A 23,958-nucleotide genomic window follows, 5' to 3' on the forward strand; every position below is an offset into this window, starting at 1 on the left:
ACTCAAATCAGCCAAAATTATTCATACAATGCACAGTAGTTATTTGGACATGAGGTATCTTAATTAACAGGGAAGGTGTGTGCAATGGCCAGCTGCAGCCCCCACACTTTGTGACATATAACAAGGCAGACACAGGCACGTTTTGGAGCCTGATGAGGAGGCTGTTTAGACAAGGGTGGAGACACTGTCTCATGTTTGTGATAATGAAAGAAATCCAAGAACTCTGATGATGTAGAAATGTGTGCTCTCTTAACCCATCTGCTAATTGTGAGATGCCACAGACATGACATGTTCGTACAGTATTTTCCGAGATTAAAGGCAAAGGTATTTTTGACAGAGGTACAGTAGAGGGGTGTTAGATCCCTTTGTTTCTCATATTAATATTGTTACTCTACATGCATCCCCTTAATTAAGTCCAGATATGAATTATAGAATATATTCATACATTGAATGCAAAGCAAACATGCTTTCTTTCATGTGCCTTGCTGTCAAATTGCATGTCCTCTATGATTTGTTCTGTTAAATGTTATTCATCACTGTATACAATCCCTAGCCCATAGATCTGCTAACTATAGCATTAATGTATTATTTATCAAGGGTGTCTTAGTTAAAACCATGTAAGGTTTGTTTTCAGGAGTCGATGGTCTTGTGACCGGAGGCTTTTTGCCTCTCCTCCTCCTTTCACCTTCTGCCCGTCAAACTTAAGCCCAGTGGTAGCAAACATTACGCAAGCTGCTGGCAGACTATCCCCAACCAGGAGCACATGGTGTAGTAGAAGGTTTTAGTACGAAAACAAGATCACACGTTGACGTGCAGGGGGTGGGTCTGTGTCACTACAGGTCAAAAGGAAGATAGGCCATCATAAATAACTTCAGGTGGCAACAGCCCCATTTCTGATGCGAAAGGCATTCAATCAGGAGATACTCAGGAGGGGGTTCTCTTCAGGTTGAGGTTATTTCAGTCTGAAATATGTTACTGTTGTGTGAACTGCAGTTCAGATTCTCGTCTTCTACAATAGCCTGATGTTGTATGGAAATGCAGCTGTAGATGTAGCTCAGCCACAGTATTGTGTTGTGTTCTTTCAACTTCACCATTACCTTTCTAGCTGATAGATAACACATTTCTCCTCAACAGTGCAACACAGTAAGTGGCACTGAAAAATTTTTTTTTTTAAAATTGCCTCACACATGTTTCAACATGCATTATTACTGGCCTCAGCACTTTATTTAAACCTCACTGACCCAAAGGCAGGCCAGTCAGCACAAACGCATTCTAAGCAGTCAAAAATAGTTCAAATTTATTTAACTTTGTAGTCTTGAGGAGGTCAAGATTTTCCTAAGACACTACATATGTCAGGCTGAATTGCGGGGAAATTAGTTCATTGTTTAAGTATGTTTAAGTAGCCTTAAAAAAGGAACAGTATATAATAGCCTTGGGTTTGAATATTTCACTCAGTGTAAACATTGTATAACTTTAATTGAGCTGCAACAAGCAAATAAAAAACTTATTGTGTATGTGATAGTCATAAATCATATACAATGACTTTTCCAAAGCCTAAAGCTACTTAAGGGGACAACGTTATGTTTACAGTTATTACGTAGCCCCTTTTAAACGCTGCTATCCTGTAGAAATAGTCAAAGCCTCTGACTGTGCAACCATAACACAATAAGAAAGGCAAGAACAAGTCATTTTGATTGATGTGTTGAAAGTTACAGAAAGCTAATGTACAGTATATGTGAACCAGCAGGATTTGTCGCTAATACATTCCTGTTCTATCTAGTGTAAACAGTACAGTACAGATTCATCTGTGCATGTGGACAAGAATGGATATACCTGAAAATGTATTCATAAAATGCACGTCTGGCAAGTCCAAATAAAACTGTCAAAGGCAAAAGATGATAAGTGTGTGAGAAGCAGCCAGAAGTCATATACTGTTACAATACGCTGCATACATTTCTCAAGTAGGAAGGTCACAGTGCTCCAGGGCGCTGATTGGAGTTTTTCTAAGAAACCTTCCCAGAGCAAACTTCTTAGAAGAGAGTTGCATCCAGTCGGGAAAAACTCAAAAGTAATGACTGGTAAAAATGTATGTGCTTGAAGTGCTACAGGACACGGGCAGCCTAAAGGACTGCTGGAATTCATCCAACATCCAGCAAAATTCCTTTAACACAGAAAGAGTTTCCAAGGATTTTGCAACAGACTTTGTTTTGTTCCAACTTTGTTCCAGTTGTGCTCTGGAAAACCTTGTATTCTTCTTCTGCACTTTGCTCCTGTTACATAACCGCGTATAACAAAGCATTTTGAAATTAATCATGTTTTTAAATTCTTAGAATCTCCTTTCAGATTGCAATTGCAATTACCAGTTAACACGCAGCAGAAATGTTATTTCCATGGAGTTTTCAGACTCCAGATTTTTAATGTAGATTTCACAGCAGCCAATGTAAAAGCCTCTTTAAAAAAAAAGACAGAGTACATTGTTAAGCTTTGTGTAGCAGACCTTTGTGACATTAATGAAACAGATGATTATTTTAACTTTGAATTCATCTTTAGATTGTTTTCTAAATGAAATCGCTAACTGATTAATTCCTTGGTGTATTAAACCTAAAAAAATATGAAAAGGTCCATCCCAATTTCTGAGATCCAAAGGTGCCATCTTCAAACTTTGTTTTATCCAGTGACCAGTCCATAACCCACAGACTGTCAGTTTATTATCATGAAGGACAAGGAGTGGAGAGGCTGTAGGCTGGTTGGACCAACTGAAATAACTTTTCTCTAGACCCCTTTTTTAATAATTCATCATCTTCCTGGTACGTTTGTGGGTCCACTTCAGCTGTCGGGCCCTGAAAATCATGATTACTTTTCATCCCCACTGGCTACAGCACTGCATGAGGCAACTCACTTGCAAACCACAAAGCCGTTAAGGGTGTGTGCTCATTCCAACATCTGCTGAGTCACATTATCTCCCAAAAGCTTTCTCTACGTGTAAATAATCGCACTGTACCATCAAAACAAGAGGCAGACACTGCTGCGTAAACCCTGACGGAGTTGGACAAGCTTCAGTCTGATTGGCTGCAGGCTCTTCCCCTTGTTCTTGGCCTCTTTCCAGTACTTCCCCTCATGTCTTGCAACTGCACAGCCCGCTGGGGCAGTCTGGTACATTCCAGAAGAGAAAAACACAGCAGAGAGAGGGAAGAGCATAAGGCGGGCACTGCTCATCTCACACGTAACAGCCATAATGCTCGCTGCCAGAGTACTGTTAAGAGGAAGTGACTCCACCGAGAGAGGAGGGACAATCCTGTAAGAGGATCAGGTTTCAGTAGGCAATGAGGTCATTTCAGTGGTTGATGTTATTGGGGCAGATGGTTACATCATGTTGGTTCATTAAAATTGATATTAACATGAAAAAATGTTTTCACGGGCTGAATGAATGCGGAGAACTGGAAACAATATGTTGTGGATGTAAATATAGGGATAAACATCCAATTTGATACATAAGCATCCAGTTGAGATGACTGACAGGCTATGACAGAACACAATCCCCAGCCGTTCAGTGGTGAAAAGTAACTAAGTACACTTACCCAGTAAGTACCGTACATAAGTATAACTTTGAGGTACTTAACATTCATGCTGCTTATTCCTGCTTCTCCACTACATTTCAGAGGTAAATATTTGACTTTTTACTCCATTTATTTGACTTTAGTTACTAGTTACTTTTAAGATGAAGTTTAAACACACACACTTACAAAACACTTCTTGGTTTGACATGAAATGAGCGTGTATTATAGATTTAATGTAAATAACTTTTTGAACCCCCAAAATGTAAAAAATCCCAAATTTCACAAAAAAGAAAAAAACAAAACATCTTCCTTTTTTCCGCTCCCATTAATCATCTCACAACACATCAGATATACTGTATCTTGTCTCTTTAGTGGGGCCCAGCCCCTGGTTTTACTGTTGTGTCCATTGTTATTCTTTCGATCAAACTAAACTTTACACACACGCAAATCCAAAATTTCATATCTAATCTTGGTAGCTCAAAACTGAAATTTGCTCAGAATCATTAACTCAGCTCAGAGACGATAAAATAGGTTTGTATTCTCATGATGCAATTTCACTGAAAGTTGCTGGTATATCGACACTCAGTGGCCAATTTGTTCAGTATAACAGTATAATCTAATGCAGTCCAACACCACAGCCCTGCCATAACATCTGTCTTAACAAAGTTCACAGTTAGTTTTTGTTGACATTGTCAGGCATGTGTAAATTTAATAATACTGTATGTTTATTACTGTCACAGTCGAAGGTGGTGTTGTGCTGAACTTCATTATATTGAGAGGCGTTTTTACATTTTTGTCCTTCCTATTCGCAAACACAAGAGGTGGAATTTTAGAAACCTCTCTCAATGTAATGCAGTCATGTAGAACAGCATGAGTAACTAATGTACTATTCAAGTTTAACCATTGTCACAAGTTGTAGGCTTTTACAAGTTATCTTGTACTTGTGTTTACCTAGGTGTGTTTCCTGTGGAAGATTACTGCTCATTAATTACATAATCCAAACCATTACGACTGATAACTGCCTCTAAAACTAACAAGCCTATTTGTGACTGTTGTTGACCCAATCGTGCAAAGCCGGACTCATTCAAAACAAAAACTCTCTGTATTCATCGCAGTACAGTCTGGCCTGTTTCTTACATAACCAGCTTAGTCGAATCATTAACCCGAATCGGGTCCCTACTTCATGACTGTAACTGGGACACATGGGCAGATTTCATCTGGGCTACAACATTAACTGTAGGATTAGTATTTCCTCAACACGGACTGGTTTTGGTGTCTCACGCCACCCAGTGGACAGTTTTAAACATGCTCTTTCGCACATGTGCTGCCACCAGAGTTCTGTCATGTGAGGTTCGAGTCTCGTGTGACCTTCAGCTGCCAAGAGTATCTGCAACAAACACCTGCAGGTTTGACATCTGAGAACCTGCCTGGTGGCCCAAGGCCCAAAGTGTACAATAACACAGACTTGATAATGTCTGAGTCACCTGCAGGCCATGACTGGATTTAGTTCATTTCCACATACACACACATAGACATATGTATGTATGAATATATATAACTTTTGAATGAATGCAACCAAACCTCAAATGTATATAAATGCCTGATATCGTATTCAATACGTTAAACACTCTCAGAAATAGAAAGAAAATTGCATTTTTCTCACTGTGGTTTAACATTATGGGACTATTTGTACATTACTGCTTTGATTGCTTAAGTTTGAGTGGTAAAACTTTATTTCCTTCCTACCCAGGAAATAAATATCTATAGATTACATTAATCCGTTGCCCAGTACCATCAGCTTAACGTAATAAAAGCAAAGTAAATAGTGATTAATAAATAGTGATTGCTAAATTCAAATTATAACAGAGTGGAGGATCATTTTAATGTAACAACATTGCGATTTTAGATTGCGAGTACAGAAAGAAATCGTACTAATTTTAGATCATTTTAACAGAAAGAAAGACAGAAGCATCCTGGAATGATTGAGATTCAAATAAAATAGAAAAGAAAACATCAACATAAACATACACCTCTTAATACTGTGCTCTGATAAAATGTATGCAAACTTTTTAAAAAGAACAGAACGCCTCACACGACAAGGTTCTTGGTTAAAACCTACAGTATGTGGCTAAAATAGATTACAGTACTTAAATATAAAAATAGACTCTTCTGAATTTGTTTGTTCTTTTAGTTCTCTGCCGCAGTCGTCTAGATGGACGGATGTGTTTGTCCAGCGTGTGTCCACAGGTCTGCTGTGCTCCCTCAGTGGCACATCCGAGAGGTCATCTCTTTCTGTAGCAGACACAAGCCACATGCACACAGTACAGTGAGTTACAGCGATGAAGGAAATATTTGTACTCGTCAAAATGTTACCACAGTTAAGGAAGCAATAGGTACACTATGAATATATTTTTTAAGCTCACAAGGAAAAGATAATATTGGAAAACAGCAACAGAAACATCTACCTGAAACATATAGTAAGATATAGGAAATATAGTAATATCTACTGTTGTTGGGACTGTGCAGAAATTTCCAAAGCTGCCTGAGGGCCTGATGAACAATCAGTTAATCAACACACAATCAATAACAGTGTTACTATTAGTCTGGGCTGTGCAGTGATTCAATAGGTTTGTTTGCCGTCTGTCATTAGAAGGGGACCTCGCTCCATATGACATCCTATCCTCTCCTTGACTCACCAGAGGCTCCAGCTCTTTGTGGTCCGTCAGGTTGAACTCAGTGACAAAGTAATAGAAATGCTTGTAGCAGGTATTGACATGAGCCTCGGCCCCCATCTGGCTCACACGGTCGAAGTGGTGGATGTAGACGTGGACAAACACCCGGAACAGACGAGACAAAATCTTCTTAGCCACCTGCATGAAGGTCTTAGGGAAGGGAGTACCTGAGAGTCAAACAGATGGAGACACTGCAGTCAATCCATGATGACCTTTTACTATCTGTACTGCAGAAAGAAACACATTTGAAATGCTAGAGTTTTATTCTTTTATTCTTTTCTCTATGTTTCTTTACCTTTCTTGTGCTCTGGAGCCCCGCAGGCTGGACAGCAGCCAGTATCACTTTATATGTGAATGGAAAACCAACACGACTTGGTCTGAGGGGCATAAGCCTCAGCTCCAACCAAGTCATTAATTTAGTACGTTGTTTTGCTTTGACTAATTTAATAATATTTCAGGAATCTGTTCCAGAGGACAGGAATGTCAGAGGTTGTTTCTATTTATAGCCTGATGTAGATTGTGTGACCCATTTTTAAATCCATTGCTTGGATGTCTCTGTTGTTAGTCAGATGCCGAGCCACAGCACATGGCATACAGTCCCGCGCATGCACAACGACTGAGATAACAGAAAACTGAGAATGCCACAGCAGCAGAAGATAAACTGACAATGTTGACAACATGCAACACTGAAGGTAATCTAAAAAATGTGGCCTTGCAGAGTTAAAAACATCATTTTGTTATCCATTATGTGAAAAACAGAGGCTTCAGATATTAGATGCCTTCACTCTGCAGCGTTTTATCTTCATCTCATTTTAACTTTTCTTTGTTCACATTGCATGTTAATCATTTAAGTGGCTTTTTTGGGGACTGCCGTGTGACTCATGCTGAATGGACAGAAAGATTACTCATTTTAGTTATTCATTAAGGAAAAATACCAAGTATCTGCCGCAGTAGTTCCCAACTTTTGGAGCTGGTGACCCCCTAAAAAAAATAAATTGTCTCTGCAACCCTTTGTCTTCTGCTGCGATATTAGAGAGAAGTCTAAAGAAATAAGCTTTACTCTGTAGATCATAAATATGCTTTTATCTGCTTTCGTCTGCTGTTCAGAATCTTGTGACCCATTGAGAGTATCCTGACACCTACACTGTGAACCGCTGACTTACAACATCTCAGCTGAGAAAATCTGCTGATTCTCTCTGCTTCCCACCATTATTCATTGAACACCAGGAGTTTTAATGGTTACTGCTGACTGACTGTTATTCTGTGATGTTTCATGGGCCAGATAATGAACTGAAATGGCAAGTGGAGTTCACCACCTGACCCATTTTAAAGGCTTGGGTCTTTTACAGCAAGATTTTTTTGATTTTGTCAAGCTAAGAAGCACTCAAAACTAAAATGTTTGTGACCTAATTCTGAATCTTTAAAGAACCCAAGTCATCACACACCATCTGCGGCTAAACTCAACACTTACCGACGTTGGTAGGGAAGATGTTCTCATTGTTGATCTGTACCTCAATCCAATCCATGAGCAGGCTCATGTATTTGGGGGCCGACAGCGCGGTCGGCCTCTTGTACTTGTGTTCGTCCTGCCAGCGGTATTCGTACTTGGGCCCACCAGACATGACGGGGCAGGTCTGATCGGTGCAGGAGTCGCTGATGGTGCCGTAGATGAGGTTGATGCGGTTGAAGAAGTCGACCACGTGGACGGCCACCCAGTCGTTGAGGTCCTCGCCATGGGGCAGCTGCACGGCCTGCTTCAGGTCCAGCCCAGCGTTCAGAGACGCCTGGGCCTTCTTGTGCAGCTCGAAGCGCTGTGTCCCGGGCTCAAACTTGCGCTTGGGCCGGAATGTCCTGTCTTTGTTGAAGACTTGTTTCAGGGCCATGGACATGGTTGCATGTGATGGCGGCGGCTGGTGATTTGTTTAAACACTTCTGGTGAATTATTTACTGTTGAAATGGAAGCAGTCAAAAGGTTGTGTCAACAACTGGCGCAGAGTTTTTGTTATGGACTGTGTTTTGGTGTTCGTTTCAACTGAGAGTGTGATTCTGTGATCCTGCGTATCATAAAAGGAGAGGAGAGAAAGAAAGGGACAGTCTGGTTAATGAATGCACCGTTACAACGAAATTCATAGTTTCTGTTCAACCAAATTTTGAGGTACCCCTTTTTTTCTTACAAATTATTACAAACTACAGCTGTAACTAATTATATTTTTCAATATAAACTGATCTTCTGATCATTTTGTTGATTAATCAATTCATTATATGGTCTTTAAAATATTTTTTAAAATCGCAACAAATGCCCACCACAACTTCTCAGAGTCCAGAACCCAAACAGATTCACTTTATTATCAAAAAAGACAAAAGCTGCAAATTCTCACAATTAAAAAGCTGAAACAGGGTAATGTTTCAGATTTAAGCTCAAAGACTAGAATATCTCCATCTTATTTAGACATCAGACATCAAATTACATGAAGCTGAAACGATTAGTTAAGTAATCAATCAGTTTATTTTGTGGTTTTGGACAGTTGCTCAGACAGGAACAAGACATCTGAGGACTTCACCTTGGTGTCCAAAAACTTTGATAAAATTTGATAAACTAAACAACTAATCGATTAATCATGAAAATCGCGGGCAGATTACCTGACAATGAAACTATTCATTAGTTGCAGCAACGACAGCCTATTTTTCTCAGTTTTTGTATCATCTTGGGTCTAAACGTGCATGTCCGGATGAAGTAAAGTTTAAACCCCTTATCCTCTTTCTTAAGCTGATATACATCTCAAACTGATGGTTTTCGTGTTGAGATCTGGCCTAAAACACTGCGGTCATGGGAGGATGAAAGCATAAATTTCAGGTACAAGAGAGTGAAGATATGTGTCAGTGAAGAGCTGTGCGCCTACTGATGCAGGACAGGAGTCACCTTTCGCCTCATCACCTCAGGTACACCGCAAGTCTCAACAGCGACAACAGAAAGAGGCTGCATTAAAGATGAAACATCGCCTCTCAGTCACCATGAGTCATTTCCTATTTCAGACACTAATTCCGCCGTGAAGCCAAGAATCCGCGGAATGACAATAAAACGAAGTCTGACCGTCTGTTGCTCGTATAGCAGGACCCCGCTGGGTTCATGGAGACCTCCATCTAAATATCTGCGGCCTCATCTTTATAATAATGCAGAGATTTGGGGTTTTTTGGCGTTTTTGTCACGTTTTTCGAGATTAAAGCCAGAGATTAAACAGCAGGGCACATGACGACTGTACGAAGTTTATTCGTGACGTGACAAGCTAACTCGGTCGGACTTGTTGCTTCCTAAAACAGCTATTTAAAAAAAAAACCCAAACAAGACAAGACAAATCCATCTAAATCACACCGCATCCAACATAAAAAAACAGTCTAAAATCGGTCATTATTGCAGACGGGTGATCAAACGGTGATGAAATCGCACAGTTGCAAGCCACTTTCCCGAACTTACTTGTTCCGCCTTCCTGTTCCGCCAGTTTCCTTCGATGTTTTACCGACAATTATCTGGTTACTGATCGATAGCTTTTCGTCAACAGCACGCACAGACTACATTATGGATACATGGTGCGAAACATGTTGTAGAATTACTGAAAAATCAATAAACGTGCCACTTTAATAAAGAAACTAAAGCCTGACTCCTCCCTACGAAACGAAAAGTATACCACAATCAAGTTAGACGCACTACGGAGGACTTCCGATGAGAACCTTCAAAATAATGAGGTATTGATACTTAGGCATTTCCAATTTATCATACTGTCTATGTTTCCTCCTCTTCATTTCAGGGGGGAGATAATGTACACTGTACAACACAACAGTTTGTAATCACATTTCAACACTGCCATAAATCCAACATTTAACACAGGACAACACAAATGGGTCAAAGAGTCCATCATGTGAAAACAGCATGCCTTTATTTTGAAGACCAATTCATCAACTTCCGGTGTTATGTGGCCTTCAGTGTCGCCTGGTAGCTCAGACGTAGTTCCTTTGGCAGGGGGCAGCCTGACTAATCCCATTTATTTTATAACGCAGTCATTATAAACCACAATACATCATGTTTGAATTACTGATAGGAAAACCAAAGGCGACATCTGGCTTTAAGTCTTCTAAATGATTCGAGTTTTTGCCCATAAATCTGTTGACAGCCTTTTCACATGATATATATTTCAACACAAAATACTCCTTTATATTGCTGGTTATTTATAGTGATTTGTTTACATGGTGCTATACAAAAACTGTGAGAACTCTGCTAATTTGTCCACCTAAGTCTTTTATTTTGAAAGAATAGTTTAGGTAAGGCCTCAACGTGAAGTTCTGGCCTTCCTTTTTCATGACCTCCCTCTCTCCGTGATGCACAAGCTATTTCATGTCAGATTAGCCACATGGTTCAGTCTGCACATATATACATTGCATGTTTCTAGACAACAGGCCCCTGGGCACATATATACATTGCATGTTTCTAGACAACAGGCCCCTGGGCACGGACATGTAAGAAGCCCCCAACCACATGTAGCAGCAAGAGAAGCAGACTGAAAGAAAAACAAAATGTTGTTTGTAGTTGGTTCATTCTGTGTGATGTATTCATTTTGCATCTCTCTGTAGTTGTCTGTGTGGTCATTTTGTGTCTCTTTGTGGTTGTCTGTGTAGTTGTTTTATTTCTTTGTGGTCACTTCATGCATGTTTGCAGTCATTGCACTGTTTTTTAGCCGTTCTTTGTCATCATGCACCTCTTTGTAATCGTTTGATTGACTTTCCCATAAGAAATGTTTACAGACGCCTTATACAGATGTCTTTGGTCCAGGGACCCCCTAACCCCATAGGCCCCATTGGCCCCTGGGCCTTTTGAAACATCCTTCTGTAAATCAGCATGACTGGGTAAGCCATACGAGTAATTGATGATTATATCATTGGATTGTTACATACAGTCTATCATTTTTACTAGGTAGAAACTCAAAACAAACATCCCAAATATTAGGCCGAATTTTCCTTACCGAAGTGTTGAAACAGCAGCACTTAAGTGTATTGTTCTATAAGTTTCTTTCTTCTTTATTTGTTATAATAAAACAATAAAACTGCTCTTAGATGGTGGCAGATCACAATGAAAAAAACACCCAAACTTGTACATGTACCATTATACTCCAAAATACCTGAAAATAAAATTAGTTCATTATGTGAAGACGATGACAACATTCAAACAACAACAAACAGACACAGATCTTCCTTACATGGCTGACACACTGATGTTCAATTTACAAATGCACATTTATTGTCACTGAGGCCCGTATAGCTGTATCAGAACCGTAGTTAAAGCTGGTCAGTGTGCACTGTTCATAAGAAGCTCTTTGTTTTGGTTGTTTAATGGCTAGTTGAAAGGATGCTTTGTGCAGCACTGGGACAGAATGTGCCTTGTTTCTGTCTACTTGACAGGCTCAGCAGCGGCTGCAGCTCCCTCAGGCTTGGCCTTGCCCGATACGGAGTAATGGTACAATCTCATGGACTCCTCAACCTTGTTGAAGTCTGGACGCTCCTCATGCCTGGAGAGAGAGGAGAGAGGAGAATCCAGAACAACTGTTTGAATGGCTGTGATTAATGGTAGGCAATGTCACAAGATCTGAAGAGTTAAAAACCATCATGTTGTGGGAAATAGCATCGTCAGGCCAAAAATACGATTTTGAAAAATGAGGGGCACATACAAAGTTTTAGCCCCCCTGCTATTTGCTAGTTACTAGCAAGCTAGCTACTAGAATGAACTGCAGAACAAACAGAAAACAGAAATATTCATTGCTCTGGGGGACCTTAAAGTCCTTATGTTATGTAAGCATGTAATTTGTCCTCAGTTCTCTCTTGCAAAAGGGATTTTGATTTCAATGAGACCCACTGATTAAATATGGTTTAACTAACTAACACATGCACAAGATTCAGACAGTCAGTTTCTTACTTGTATGTCCAGCACTCTTTCATCAAATCATACATTCGCTCTGGACATGCTGCTGGACAATCCATGCGGTTCCCAGCATCAATGAAGCGGATCACCTCTGGTCCTTTCATTTTCTGGACAAAGTTGAAAAAGACAAGAGCCATAAAACGATGTTCAAGATCAATCCTGTTCTTACAGTAGTGCAGTCGGTTTAATGTATAAATGACTTTGATTTGTGTTCTGCAGTAAGACATGGCACTGTACCTTGTAAGGTTTCCCTCCGTAGGAAAAGGCCTCCCACATGGTGACACCAAAACTCCACACATCACTTTTACTGGAGAATTTGTGGAAGTTTATACATTCTGGAGCGTACCACTTCAGTGGCCATTTACCTGCAGTACGAGCCTGTATAACACAGAACACAGTATGACGATAATCCGCTTGTCAGTGCGTCTCCAACGGCAGCCAACATCAGCATTCACAATTAGAGAGAACATACTGAATTTAAAGGTTAAAGGGGATGATTTGGAGCAATAGTTCCCAAAGTGTGAGGTGCTTTAAGGACTGGCTAAGGGTGCATCAAGATTCGATCAATTCTCTTTTTTTAATGCCCATTTTAATGCCTTTTCATCACACTAAAACAAATGAGGTGACAGTTTTGCTAAATTTTCATATTAAAATTTCAAACCTATCAAAACAGAAAAAAAAATAAATAAATAAATGTTAGAATCAGCTAAGCTACATAAACTTATCTTACTTTTGGAAAACATTAGGTAATTAGTCTAACCTAATTTTATTAACTGTTTATATGCAAATGTCCAATATTTATCTGCACAGTCACAGAACCTAAATCTGCTCATTCTTTTTATGACTGAGAATAGGCCTATATTATTTCACTTCATATTAATGTTAGTTGTGTGTGTTACGTGCAAGTGTATGACTGAAGGAGGTGGACACTAGCAGTTATAAAGTTTGCTGTGATTTAGAAAAGTTTTGGAGTTACTGGTTTAAAGTGCGTTGTGTTGGGCAGATATTTCTCAAACACACTGTATGTTCCAGTTTTAAGTGTCTTGAATTATTTCCTTGGAGTTAGGGAGTCATGGGGACTTTCTGGTAACTACATTCCCTCCAGATGTGGGTCAGTAAACCAGTAAAAAGAAAATGGATTAAGTGTTTACTTTAGTTTGCTCAGAGCATATAACAGCTTTTGCATGACAATGCTGAGTTAGTATTTGTGCAGCGTGAGGTCAGTAATTCCCAGAAAAGCAATCAATTTAAGATACTCTATTTCTGTTAGCTGCAACACTGATAAGCTCTACTCCCCCACCCTTTAACTTATTCTACATTTGTGTCACATTGTCTTGCTTAAAGAAGATTTGGCTACATCACAAGAACAGTACCTTGTAGTAATTGTTATCAGCTCCCAAAGCCTTAGAGAGCCCAAAATCACTGATTTTGGCGAACTGTAGGTTGACCAGCAGGACGTTCCGAGCTGCTAAATCTCTGTGCACAAAGTTCTTCCCCTCCAGATACTTCATCCCCATCGACACCTGGTGCATCATGTTGACAATGTTCTCCACAGATACAGTATCCCTATGGGGACAAAAATAAGATGAAAATTCTAGGTTTTATTTTCATTGTACAAATGTAATGTTTCCTCATCATCATTCTTAAGGTGAAATGCTCACAACATAATGTTCTCATTAAAACTACTAAAGCCATGGCAAAGGATTATAAAGGCGATCCAAAGTTGTTATTTTGGGCAACATAAATGCAAAGGAACTTAGGAATTATTGTTCTGGTCATTTTGTGCCTCTTTGCAATAACTTTTTGTATCTTTATAGTCATTTTTCACATCATGACATTCACATGATTAACTTTCAACTGAGGTCTGTGACTTTCAAACGAGAAATGTTAGCAGTGTGCCCCAGCGGCTCCCTGACCTCTTGGCCTCTGTTTGCCTGATCCTTAAACTTCATTAACCTGAAATGAAGTTCAAATGCATCTAATTATACTGTGTGCTTATCATGTTTGCTTTCTCAGGTTGGATTGCCAAAAATTGTGTTTGATTTACAATCAACCTGAACTCACTTATTGGCGGAGAGGAATTTGTTGAGAGGCCCAGCAGAAGCCATCTCCATGACCAGCATCAGATTCTCAGCGTTGCAGAGGCCGAGTATTCGGACGATGAAGGGATTGTCAAGCTGGTACATTATCTCTGCCTCCCTCATCATCTCCTCCTTCACCAGCTTCTCATTTTCACTCTTCAGTACTTTGATGGCCACGTCTATCTGACCCCTGAAAGAAAACAAACATGTACAAGTTTGGATGAACATAAGTCTTGGGTTCAGTGTCATGTCTACCCCTCCGAGTGACTCTTTGGACTCTTTATTTCCTGATTTACTTTGAAATTAATTATCTTGTGTGTCTGTTGTTGTTTTTACTTCCTGTCTTTGTGTTTTCCTGCCTTTGTGATTGTCTACCTTGCCCTGATGTGTTTCACCTGTTCCCAATTCTATGTCTGTGTTCCCTTCCTGTCTGACATCTTTGATTCATCTATTTAAGTATCTTCACTGCATCTACCTGCCTTCAAGTGTGTCTGCATTTGGGTCCTCTCCCCCTGTGTTCCCTGCTTCCACCATAACATTGAGTAAAGACATAATATAATGTACATTCAACAAACACAAGCCTCTGTTTTGTCTGTTCAAGGGAGCTATTGTTTATGTTACAGGTTCTGTCTTTTTAATTCATGTTAATACTTTTATAATGTTTCAGCCCTTACGAATCTTGAGTCTTGAGGACTCCCTTCTTGACACAGCCAAAGTTCCCAGAACCGAGCTCCACCTCGTCCATCAGCAGCTGAGACCTCTGGATGTTAAATTTCTTCACTTCATTCGGGTTATGGTACGGGTTGAACCCACTGCAGTCCATGGGCAGAATGTCACGCTCTGCGGGCACAGTGTCAACCGGAGTGGAGGCCCCTGCAACAGCTGTAAAGTGAAGGTACAGTGAAGGTCTGGTGCATACTGTTAAACAGCTGGTGTCTTTCAGTATAATCTTTTAAGCCTCATTTAAAATCCTTCATTCATTAATGGGAGTTTTTTGATGATTTAGCTTAGAGTTTTTCTGTTTTTTCACAGTAGGAGCCCTCGAAACACTTCTTTCAAAATGTGAGGGATGAGTCATGTAGACATAAATCCTCAAATGATTCTCACTGAAATTTATGGAACTGCATCCAGTGGTGGAATACAGATAAATACATATATTAAAGCACTGTGCTCAGGCATAACATATACACATTTTAACAGAAAATATATAAGCAGTATGTAAAATAGGACGCATTTTTACGAATTAAGCTTCACCTCCACCAGCTGCAACTTAATGTGTTTTTAGCTGGTGTACTTTGGGGGACTGACCTCGAGGTGGCGGTGTGTATCCATTTGCACCTGCTCGCCTCTGAAAGCATGACAGGAAAATGAATCTCAGACAATGGAAAAATTTGCTGACTTACATATGCGCAGGATATTGTCAATACTCACTGTTGCAGGAAGACTGGGTGTTTCTACAAGGTTTTAAGAGAAATCAGAGTTATATATGAACAAAGTCAGTCATAAATGTAATGATTCAAATGGCTGAATGTTACAAATGACCCACAAACATGACCTGGAAACTCAATGGTTTTTGACAGAATGATAATGTAACTGGAAAAAAGAAATAATAACATGAGATGTTCAGTACTTTCAACAGCTTTTCCATTCAGGCACGCCTCCCTGAGGATAGTCATCAAGCCGTCAGGTTTCATCTTCAGGTACTCAACCAGCTGGTGAGATGGAGATAAAGTCACATTTAAAAAGGTCAGGTTAACAGATAAGAAATAATAGATAGGAAAGGAAAAGTATTTTGGAGTTTGTACCTGCCAGACTGTGTCAAACTTTGTTCCTTCTGGCATGAAGTATTTCCCTGATTTGTCCTGGAGAATCTGATAGTGGTAAACTGTTTTCCCGTACAACATGGAGAGAGCAAAAGTACCCGACTCTTCTCTGTCTCTCACTCTGAGAGAAACAGAGAGTTTGTTTAAAACCTGCACCAAGACCTTTGACAAAAAGGCACAAAAATAGGTGGAGACAACATCACCTTGAGCAACTTACAGAAACTTGCCGTCTGGTTGTGCTCCACAGTAAAGCCGCCTCTCGCTTTCATGGCGAGCGATTTTACCGTGATACCAAGGCAACTTCTCATGGGCCGTGGTGGCGATCAGCTTCTCGAGCTGAGGAGCTTGACTGATGATGGCCTGCTCCATGGCTTCTCCCTGAACAGAAAAACAGACAAAGAAACATTCATCTTAAAGCGGTGCACATCACACGTTGCACCTATAGCTCATCTTTCAGAGGTTTCTCACCCACTTTGGGTGTGAAATGTAGTGCACTGGAGCTGTGAGGCAGTGGTGGAAGAAGCACACAAATCGTTTACTTATGTAAAAGCACTATTACAACCACCTAAAAGATAAGATAATAAGAGTAATAAGATAATACTGATTCACTCATGCAGCATTTTACTGTTGTCGCTGGTTGAGGTGGCGCTGCCCTATGTACAGTTTAGTCCAGTGATTTCCAGTCACAGCCCTAAGAGAGTGAGATGATTAATGGAAGGAGGGAACTTGCAAAGTAATTAGTAACTGTAGCTATCAAATAACTGTAGTAAAAAGCAAACTATCACCGCCTGAAATGTAATGAAATAAAAGTATAAAGCATGAATTGGAAGACTCAAGTGAAGTAGCTCAAAACTGCACTTATGTACAATACTTGAGTAAATGTTCTCAGTCACCCACTGCTGAGAGGTGCGATTACAGTTTCAGGCCACATAGTCCACATACAAGTGTTTATGCTCATTTGGCTGTTTAACTGAAGACCACAAGTGACAAAGGGTTACTGGTCTCAGCATGTGACTGATTGCAGCAGAAGGCCTCTGAGTGTGTGTGTGTGTCTGTGTGTGCGTGTGTGTGTGTGTGTGTGTGTGTGTCTGTGTCTGTGTCTGTGTGTCTTTGGGACATTTCACAGGCCCTTAGGTGAGACTGAGTTTCCTGTGTTAGGGTTTTTGATGGTGGCATGTTATGGTCAGATTTCATCATTAGAAAATTTGTTTGTCTCTCTTTAAATGTGTAAGACTGATATTCCAGCCACTGTCATACAATCACGTAAACACTTTTTTGTTTTTTGGTCAAATTCTATTTAGTTTCAGGATAAGTTTCCCCAAATTACAATTACATACAGTATTTTCACCCTGCTGTGAAAAGTGTTCAGTACACAAAGCAGTTGATTCTGGAAAGAGATGTTCCTGAGGAATTTTTCAAATGACATTTTCACCACATTGTATCAGGTTGGAGGCTGAAATCTCTGAGATAAAGGTCAAAACATGGACAGATAAACTCGTAGAAGTAATAAGGAAAATAAGTTTCTGCAATTTGGGTGAATCAACCATTTATCTGGTAAATGAATCTTGTGCTTTTACATATTTAATTGCAGTAAAACGTACTGTAAATGCCCTGCTACTTGAAGAGCAGTGGTGAGAAGTATTGAAATAATTTACTTACAGAGAAGTAGAAACACCACACTATAAAAATACTCAAATAGAAGTAGCCCTGTCAACATCATATTATATAATTATTATTATTGATATATTGCGTTTTAAGCGGTACTTTAATGTTGTAGATGATTGAGGTGGTACTTCATTTACTGTTGGGTAGTTCAATTTGCAATATTGCATCATGTTTTATAAACTGATCAGATTATTTTTATTTAACATCTAAATTTTAAAAAAAAAGTAACGAGTTGTTAAATAAATGTACTGGAGTAAAATGACAGTATTTCCCTCTGAAATGTTGTGAAATGAAAGAATAAAGTAGCATAAACTGGAAGAGCTCAAGTTCAAGCAGCTCAAAACTGAACCAAAGTACAGTGAGTAAATGCGCTTAGTTACTCTGTTGCAAAACATGAACTATCTGACATTTAAAAGCTGCGCACTATAAAACCATAACTGAACAATAACTGTTCAATAGACCCTCAGCACAGCCTCACCTCCAGGTTCCAGGTCTGCTTCACGTACTCCCTGAGCATGTTGTCTTTCAGGCTGTCGAACACGCCAAGCTCTATCTGTGTGTCCGAGGGGCGCAGACAGGGCTTCTTCAGGAGGCACACCAGCCCATCACGGTCCTTGCTGTAAAACTCACACAGCTCTGCAGGCCCACAGTGAGGCTTCCCTCCTATGAGGCAGTAAGTCCCGTTAAGCTGTTTCTCTATGGAGTAATGGTGAAACTCCAGGTTCCACACAATAGAGAGGACGTAGCCCCCCAGACTGCGGAGACACTGTCGCAGCAAGAAGAGGCCGTCGGACATCCCACCCAGCTTCAGATAATCCTCAGCCTTGACGCGACTGATGCTGCCGTAGAAGAAAGGCAGGTCGGCTGCAGGGTCGATGGACATGGTGAGACCTCAAGCTTGAGTTTGGCTTGGAGTCCTGAATGTGGAGAGAAACTAGGGAAACAGAAAGAGAGAGATGGAAAATTATAGGAATGCGGGCACGGTGTCAACCGGATTGTAATGAGCTGATACAGTAGAGCATCGTGTGACCAGTACACAGATTTAAGTCCAGTCTATGACCTCTGACCTCTCAGACGTTTAGTAGCCGTCTTCTACACCGTCTGTTCAGTCAAACCTAATTTCTCATCTACCAAATTACAAAACAGTTGCGGAAACACCGTTTGAAAACACACAACACAAAATTTAATGCAACAAAGCTTTCCAAAAAACAGACGACAAAAATAAACATCATCTTGAGAACCTCACCTCGTTTTCTCTTCTATGTTTAACCGGGACAAACTATACAATGTACAGGATAATGTTTTTCTTCAGGGCTGCCAGCTCTACACAGACAAGCTGTGAGTTCCCATATGTCTGGATGAGAAATTCATCGAGCACCCACACTTGAGACTGCACGAAGCTTGCAGATTAACTGGTGACAAAAGCCACAACAGGAAGTTGCAGTCCGCCCTCACAGCCTCCTTTCTCCAGCATCTCGCTCTTCCGTTGAACAGGTGCTTTGGTTCTAGATCATTCCTTCTGCTTTAGAAACATGTTTGTAAGTTTTCCTTTTATGGGATGAAAACTTTTTTTGAGGAGAATTTGCTCCACTGCGTTGTCAGAACAACAACTGTGTACACAATGAGGTGTGTCTGTTTGGAATCTGACTTTAGTAGAGGTGTCTGAGCTCAAGTGAAGACGTAAAGATAAGATGATAAAATCAAGAAGGTTTTGAATGCAGCATGGAACAATTAGGTGATAGGAGGCGGAAAATGCCTGTTGGAGTTCAAAAAAGAAAACAACAGCGATAATAAACCGTCAGTACCTGTCAGCTGACAGCACACAGACGTGAGATAATCTGAACATGCAGACGTACTTGTAAAAAGAATTGAGATTTAATAATTATAGCATCAAATAATCGAGAAAGAGGAAAGAACAAAATGTCAGAGAAGTTTCTTTTTGTTAAAAAAAAAAAAGAAGAAAGAAAGCCAAACCCATTTCTACCACAGTGTGCTGGAAACTTATCAGTTAATTATGACAATCTTGATTAAGTCTTCCTGTCAAATTTTACAATCGCCATCAATTTCCGGTCTCTGTGTGATTGGAAAATGCACTTAGATGAGTACAATGAAAACCTGCACATTTTGACATTAAGGAGATCCTTACTGAAGTGTTGTATACAGTTTTTAAATCCTCACCTCTGTTTCCAGCACAGTATAAAATTACAGAAAAAAGTGAGAAAACCTCAGCTTCCTGGCTACATATCTGCGCTGCTGCCCACATCCACAGTGGACAACCGAGCAGAGGCACGTAGTTGCCACAAGAAATGAGACTCCACTGATGCTCGACTCCCCCTTGTCACCACAACAAAGGCCTGCAGACCCCACACTGTGGACAGACAGATACTCCACACAACTAGAGACAAGCTATGATACAATATCACTGCTACTGTGTGGTGTTTCTTCAGGATTTTTTAAAATCCAGAAACTAAATGTACTCTGCTTAGCTTCTTGTCAGTGTGTTGTGTTGAAAGTTAAATCATGGCAAACATGCAAGTGTGAGGTCACCATTCTCATACTAAAATTAACATTAACATCTATACGAAACTCTTCATAATCCAGTGTTTGGATGTTTGAATTAGAGTGGTTTTAGTGATGATGATATATAACAGTAATTGTGTAGTTTGTAGTGGTGGAATGCAAATGAGGACATTTACTGAAGTACTACGAGTAAGTACTTGACGGACCATTTTATGCTACTTTACAATATAATTTTATATTCTTTTATGTATAAAACACATGATATAAAATATACAAAATATAATGCATTGGTATAGATTCAACTACCCAACAGTGCATTTAATGTCATTGTAAAGTCTACAAGCCAGTATTTAAAATTAACTCCACCATAACCAGCTCTAACAGTAAAATACTACTTACACATGAAAGCATCAGTTATTGTAATACAATAAAATAAACTTTCAGTTTTATACTGTTGGTGGGACATTTAATTTAGATTAAAGACATCAGCTTGACATCTGACATCAGCTCTGGGAAATTGTGATTGGCCTTTATAAATACTATGACATTTTATAGACTAAACAATTAAGCAATTAAACAAGAAAAAGTCCACAATGAATAAAATACAAAAGTTCTTGTTGATGCTTACCTGTATGTTAAGACATTAAGAAGCTTTTATTAAGATCAAAATAAAATAAAATATAATTTATTAAATAATTAAGAACATATAAATAAACGTAAACTACTCTTTAACTCAGATTTTTTTAAAATCTTAAATTCCCAGTGAAAACTGAGCAATGTGGATTCCATGTTGATAAACTTTCCCATCAATTCTGAATTCATCAACAAGGTCTGTGATATCGCTTAAATCGAAAGAGAAAGTCAATTTAATTACAAACAAAACCTCCTAAAGCGCTATGACAAGAATTGTAGCCACGCTTCTGTAATTTATAACATGACTGAACGAACCAAAACATTGACAGTTTTCCAACAACGGCAGGAGCCAAGTCTCGGCTCAGCTCACGTCCTTTTCAAAATATGATTTTTATGGCTTTTCTACTTTACTGTTTATCATGAACCACAGAAGCACTGAGTGAAGAGAGATGAGGGGGACACATGACACAGTTTCTGAGCCAGCTTTACACCCACAGTGCTGCGTGGTGCCTTTCACACACTGAGTCTGGGACTGCTTTCATCAAAAGGTACTTTAAAAGACAGAAACTGGCTGAATACACTGTATGAATCCTTGTAATGTGCATAAAAAGAGATGAGGTGTTGTAGAGTAAGCAGACAGTGACCCGGTGGAAAAAGTCTTATGAGTCACTTTGCTTTCACTGAGCAGAAGAGCACGTAAGTGACACATGGCAAAATCTACAGGCCTGAGATCTTTTTCTTTCCACAGAGAAGAGAGTGCGAATTGTTTGTGATTTTGATCCTCTGAGTCTCCTTGGGCACAAAGTTTAAAATGTGAAAAAATGATTTAAAACCTCTTTTCAAATTATATTTTTTCATGCTGAGGGTTTTCTAATTAGCCATGTCTGAAGAGGTTTAAATTGTCCGTTTAAATGTCCACCGTTATTCACTGAGGCCAAAGTTAACGTATTCAGTTTCTGTTTGTGTCCCCAACAGTCACAAACCCAAACACAAGTTGTAGAAAACAAGCTAAAGCTGTATCTGTGAATTTGTGCCTTATTTGCTTAGAAATGGCTTAAACAATTAGTAACTTATCAAAGTTGTTGCCAAATGAGACAGTATCACTTAGGGGGTCATTTAAACAGTCTCTGGTCTACTTCTGCTTGAAAAGAGTAAAATCACAAAGAGCAAAAGTCACACCAACGTCGTTCAGACTCAGTGCCTCATCCACGCAGAGGCCTTTTACTCTCCTGAATCATACATGTGAACACCACAGTGAGGTCAGTGATTTAATTTGGGTCTCTGACGAATACAAGCTGTGTTTTCTGTAGATTGTGTGATTAACATGAAATCAAGACCATTCCAGCAATAACTATTTAGCTGTTTAGAGTTAATGTAGGCCATGATAATTTTGGTTGTGCTATCAGGAAGTGAACTCGACGTCCTGTTAGTCAAAACATTCCTCAATGCATGCGTCTGTGTAGGCATCCACCAACAGATAATGTGACCTTTAACCCTCATGCGTGAAGTGATTCTTCCCTAAACTGGTCTATAAAAACAACTGAAGGTGTAGGAGGCCTTGGATAAGTGACTGATCTGCATATCAGATCAGGGGCCTAAGTGCCCCAAACTGAAGCATAATTTCCTGCATCACTGGAAACAGTTGATATTCAAATGATCAGTTTGTATGCTTTCCTCTGTTATGATTCATGTTGTACCTTTCCATACTAAAATGAGCCTGTTGGGGTTTAAATATAGACTCAAGAAATTAAGTTAAAAGCCATTTTCATTAATATTTAAAAGGACTGAGCGAAAATAACACAAGCTTTGACAACGTTTGCAGCAAACTGCCAGTCAAACTGAATTATAATAAAGCTTTGTGTGTCAGTTGTGGCTTCATCTGAAACTAAATGTTCAAACTGTGTGTGGACACTCCGAACATTTCACTGAAAATTAACAAGCACATTTTGTCCATAAAAATCCTCTGTCTGTTGTCCAGACCAATATTGCCCGACCGTGGCTTGAACATTTTGCAAATACACCTCAGTCCAAGACCAAAAATACATCCAGTAATTTCGAGAAAAGTTATAAGCGATAAAAGACACATACACCCTGACCTCTTGGGTGTGTTAAAACCTAGCCATTTTTGGTTTTCTATTCCAAGGCACAATGAAAGCAGCTATTTTTATTTTGCACATGTAATCTCTACTTTTCTAAGCCAGAGCAACAATGTCTCAGCCCGACTATGGCACACACACACTTTTTTATTCTTTTTCTTTCTTTCTTTCTTTCTTTCTGTCTTTATTTCAGGTCAGATACAGCTGTGGAAGTAAAAAAAAAAACCCATTCAATTTAATTGAATATGATTTTTCAAACAATTGCTTAAATTTAACAGATCACTAAGAATATAAATAAACATCGGATTACATTTAAAGACTCGGTTTAGATTAAAAAGAATCATTTTAAAGCTGTGGTGGCAAAATACTTAATTCAAAAAAGCAGACCAATACATTTTTTCCTCAGGATGGGTTGTAAAATGATTACATTATCATTTACTTTGTCAATTTCTTTTGTTTTTCACACTGGAAATGAGTGTAATCTACCACATTTACCAGACACAACTTGAGAATCTACTTACTTTTCACTGCTAAACAGAGCGATGCTGTTGCTTCAAAGACAAGGATGTGTCTGTTGATCTGACAGCAGTGTAAGGTGCTGTTAGCAGGGGGGGTGGGGGGGTTAGTAACAACCACACACACACACACACACACACACAAAAGAAAATGCATACCCAGAGCTGACTCCAGCTTGACTTTCACCTATCAAGTTCTTGTTTTTGAGCTTTTTAAAAACCTGATTGTAGAATACACTGATTGACTCAATAGTAAAGGAAGAGTTCAACATTTTTGGAAATATTCTTATTCGCTTTGTTGTAGAGAAGATCGATAACAATCTCATACCGTTATGTTAAGTATGAAGAGGAGGAGGAGGAGACGTTATAGC

At 39.4% G+C, this 23,958-nt stretch overlaps 2 protein-coding genes across 3 annotated transcripts; both read right to left on the reverse strand.

Moving 5' to 3' along the window:
• Positions 1 to 5,408: 5,408 nt before the first annotated feature.
• On the reverse strand, positions 5,409 to 9,983 carry mob3a (MOB kinase activator 3A). The gene is made up of 4 exons (XM_041039940.1): positions 9,762 to 9,983; positions 7,761 to 8,343; positions 6,254 to 6,456; positions 5,409 to 5,849 (listed from the first exon to the last, which is right to left on the reverse strand). The coding sequence occupies exons 2-4, from the start codon at positions 8,176 to 8,178 to the stop codon at positions 5,820 to 5,822; spliced, it is 651 nt and encodes a 216-aa protein (XP_040895874.1). The 5' UTR covers positions 8,179 to 8,343; positions 9,762 to 9,983; the 3' UTR covers positions 5,409 to 5,819.
• Positions 9,984 to 11,330: 1,347 nt separating this feature from the next.
• LOC121183087 (tyrosine-protein kinase ZAP-70) lies at positions 11,331 to 23,675 on the reverse strand. 2 transcript variants are annotated; one of them, XM_041039939.1, is made up of 13 exons: positions 23,594 to 23,675; positions 18,302 to 18,757; positions 16,376 to 16,536; positions 16,141 to 16,279; positions 15,966 to 16,047; positions 15,767 to 15,789; positions 15,644 to 15,683; positions 15,010 to 15,217; positions 14,319 to 14,525; positions 13,628 to 13,820; positions 12,492 to 12,632; positions 12,249 to 12,361; positions 11,331 to 11,844 (listed from the first exon to the last, which is right to left on the reverse strand). In XM_041039939.1, exons 2-13 carry the CDS (start codon positions 18,704 to 18,706, stop codon positions 11,727 to 11,729), a joined length of 1,830 nt encoding a protein of 609 aa, XP_040895873.1. In that variant the 5' UTR covers positions 18,707 to 18,757; positions 23,594 to 23,675; the 3' UTR covers positions 11,331 to 11,726. The 2 variants fall into 2 exon arrangements, with proteins under 2 accessions (XP_040895873.1, XP_040895872.1); XM_041039938.1 differs by lacking the exon at positions 23,594 to 23,675 and adding an exon at positions 19,070 to 19,223.
• Positions 23,676 to 23,958: the final 283 nt, after the last annotated feature.

The sequence above is a fragment of the Toxotes jaculatrix genome, chromosome 6, assembly GCF_017976425.1.
Source record: "Toxotes jaculatrix isolate fToxJac2 chromosome 6, fToxJac2.pri, whole genome shotgun sequence".
In the NCBI taxonomy this organism is placed as follows: domain Eukaryota; kingdom Metazoa; phylum Chordata; class Actinopteri; family Toxotidae; genus Toxotes; species Toxotes jaculatrix.

Bases quoted from the DNA above. Each gene is read 5' to 3' on its own strand.
- LOC121183087 (XM_041039939.1), bottom strand. From the start codon at position 18,706: ATGTCCATCGACCCTGCAGCCGACCTGCCTTTCTTCTACGGCAGCATC. The intron at 12,633-13,627 runs GTACTGTTCTTG...TGTGTTATACAG, and splicing joins CTGATAACAATTACTACAAG to GCTCGTACTGCAGGTAAATG. The intron at 12,362-12,491 runs GTACAGTGCCAT...AACTTTGTCCAG, and splicing joins ACGGAGGGAAACCTTACAAG to AAAATGAAAGGACCAGAGGT.
- mob3a (XM_041039940.1), bottom strand. From the start codon at position 8,178: ATGTCCATGGCCCTGAAACAAGTCTTCAACAAAGACAGGACATTCCGG. The intron at 6,457-7,760 runs GTAAGTGTTGAG...TTTGACTCTCAG, and splicing joins CATCTTCCCTACCAACGTCG to GTACTCCCTTCCCTAAGACC. The intron at 5,850-6,253 runs GTGAGTCAAGGA...TGTCTGCTACAG, and splicing joins ACAAAGAGCTGGAGCCTCTG to AAAGAGATGACCTCTCGGAT.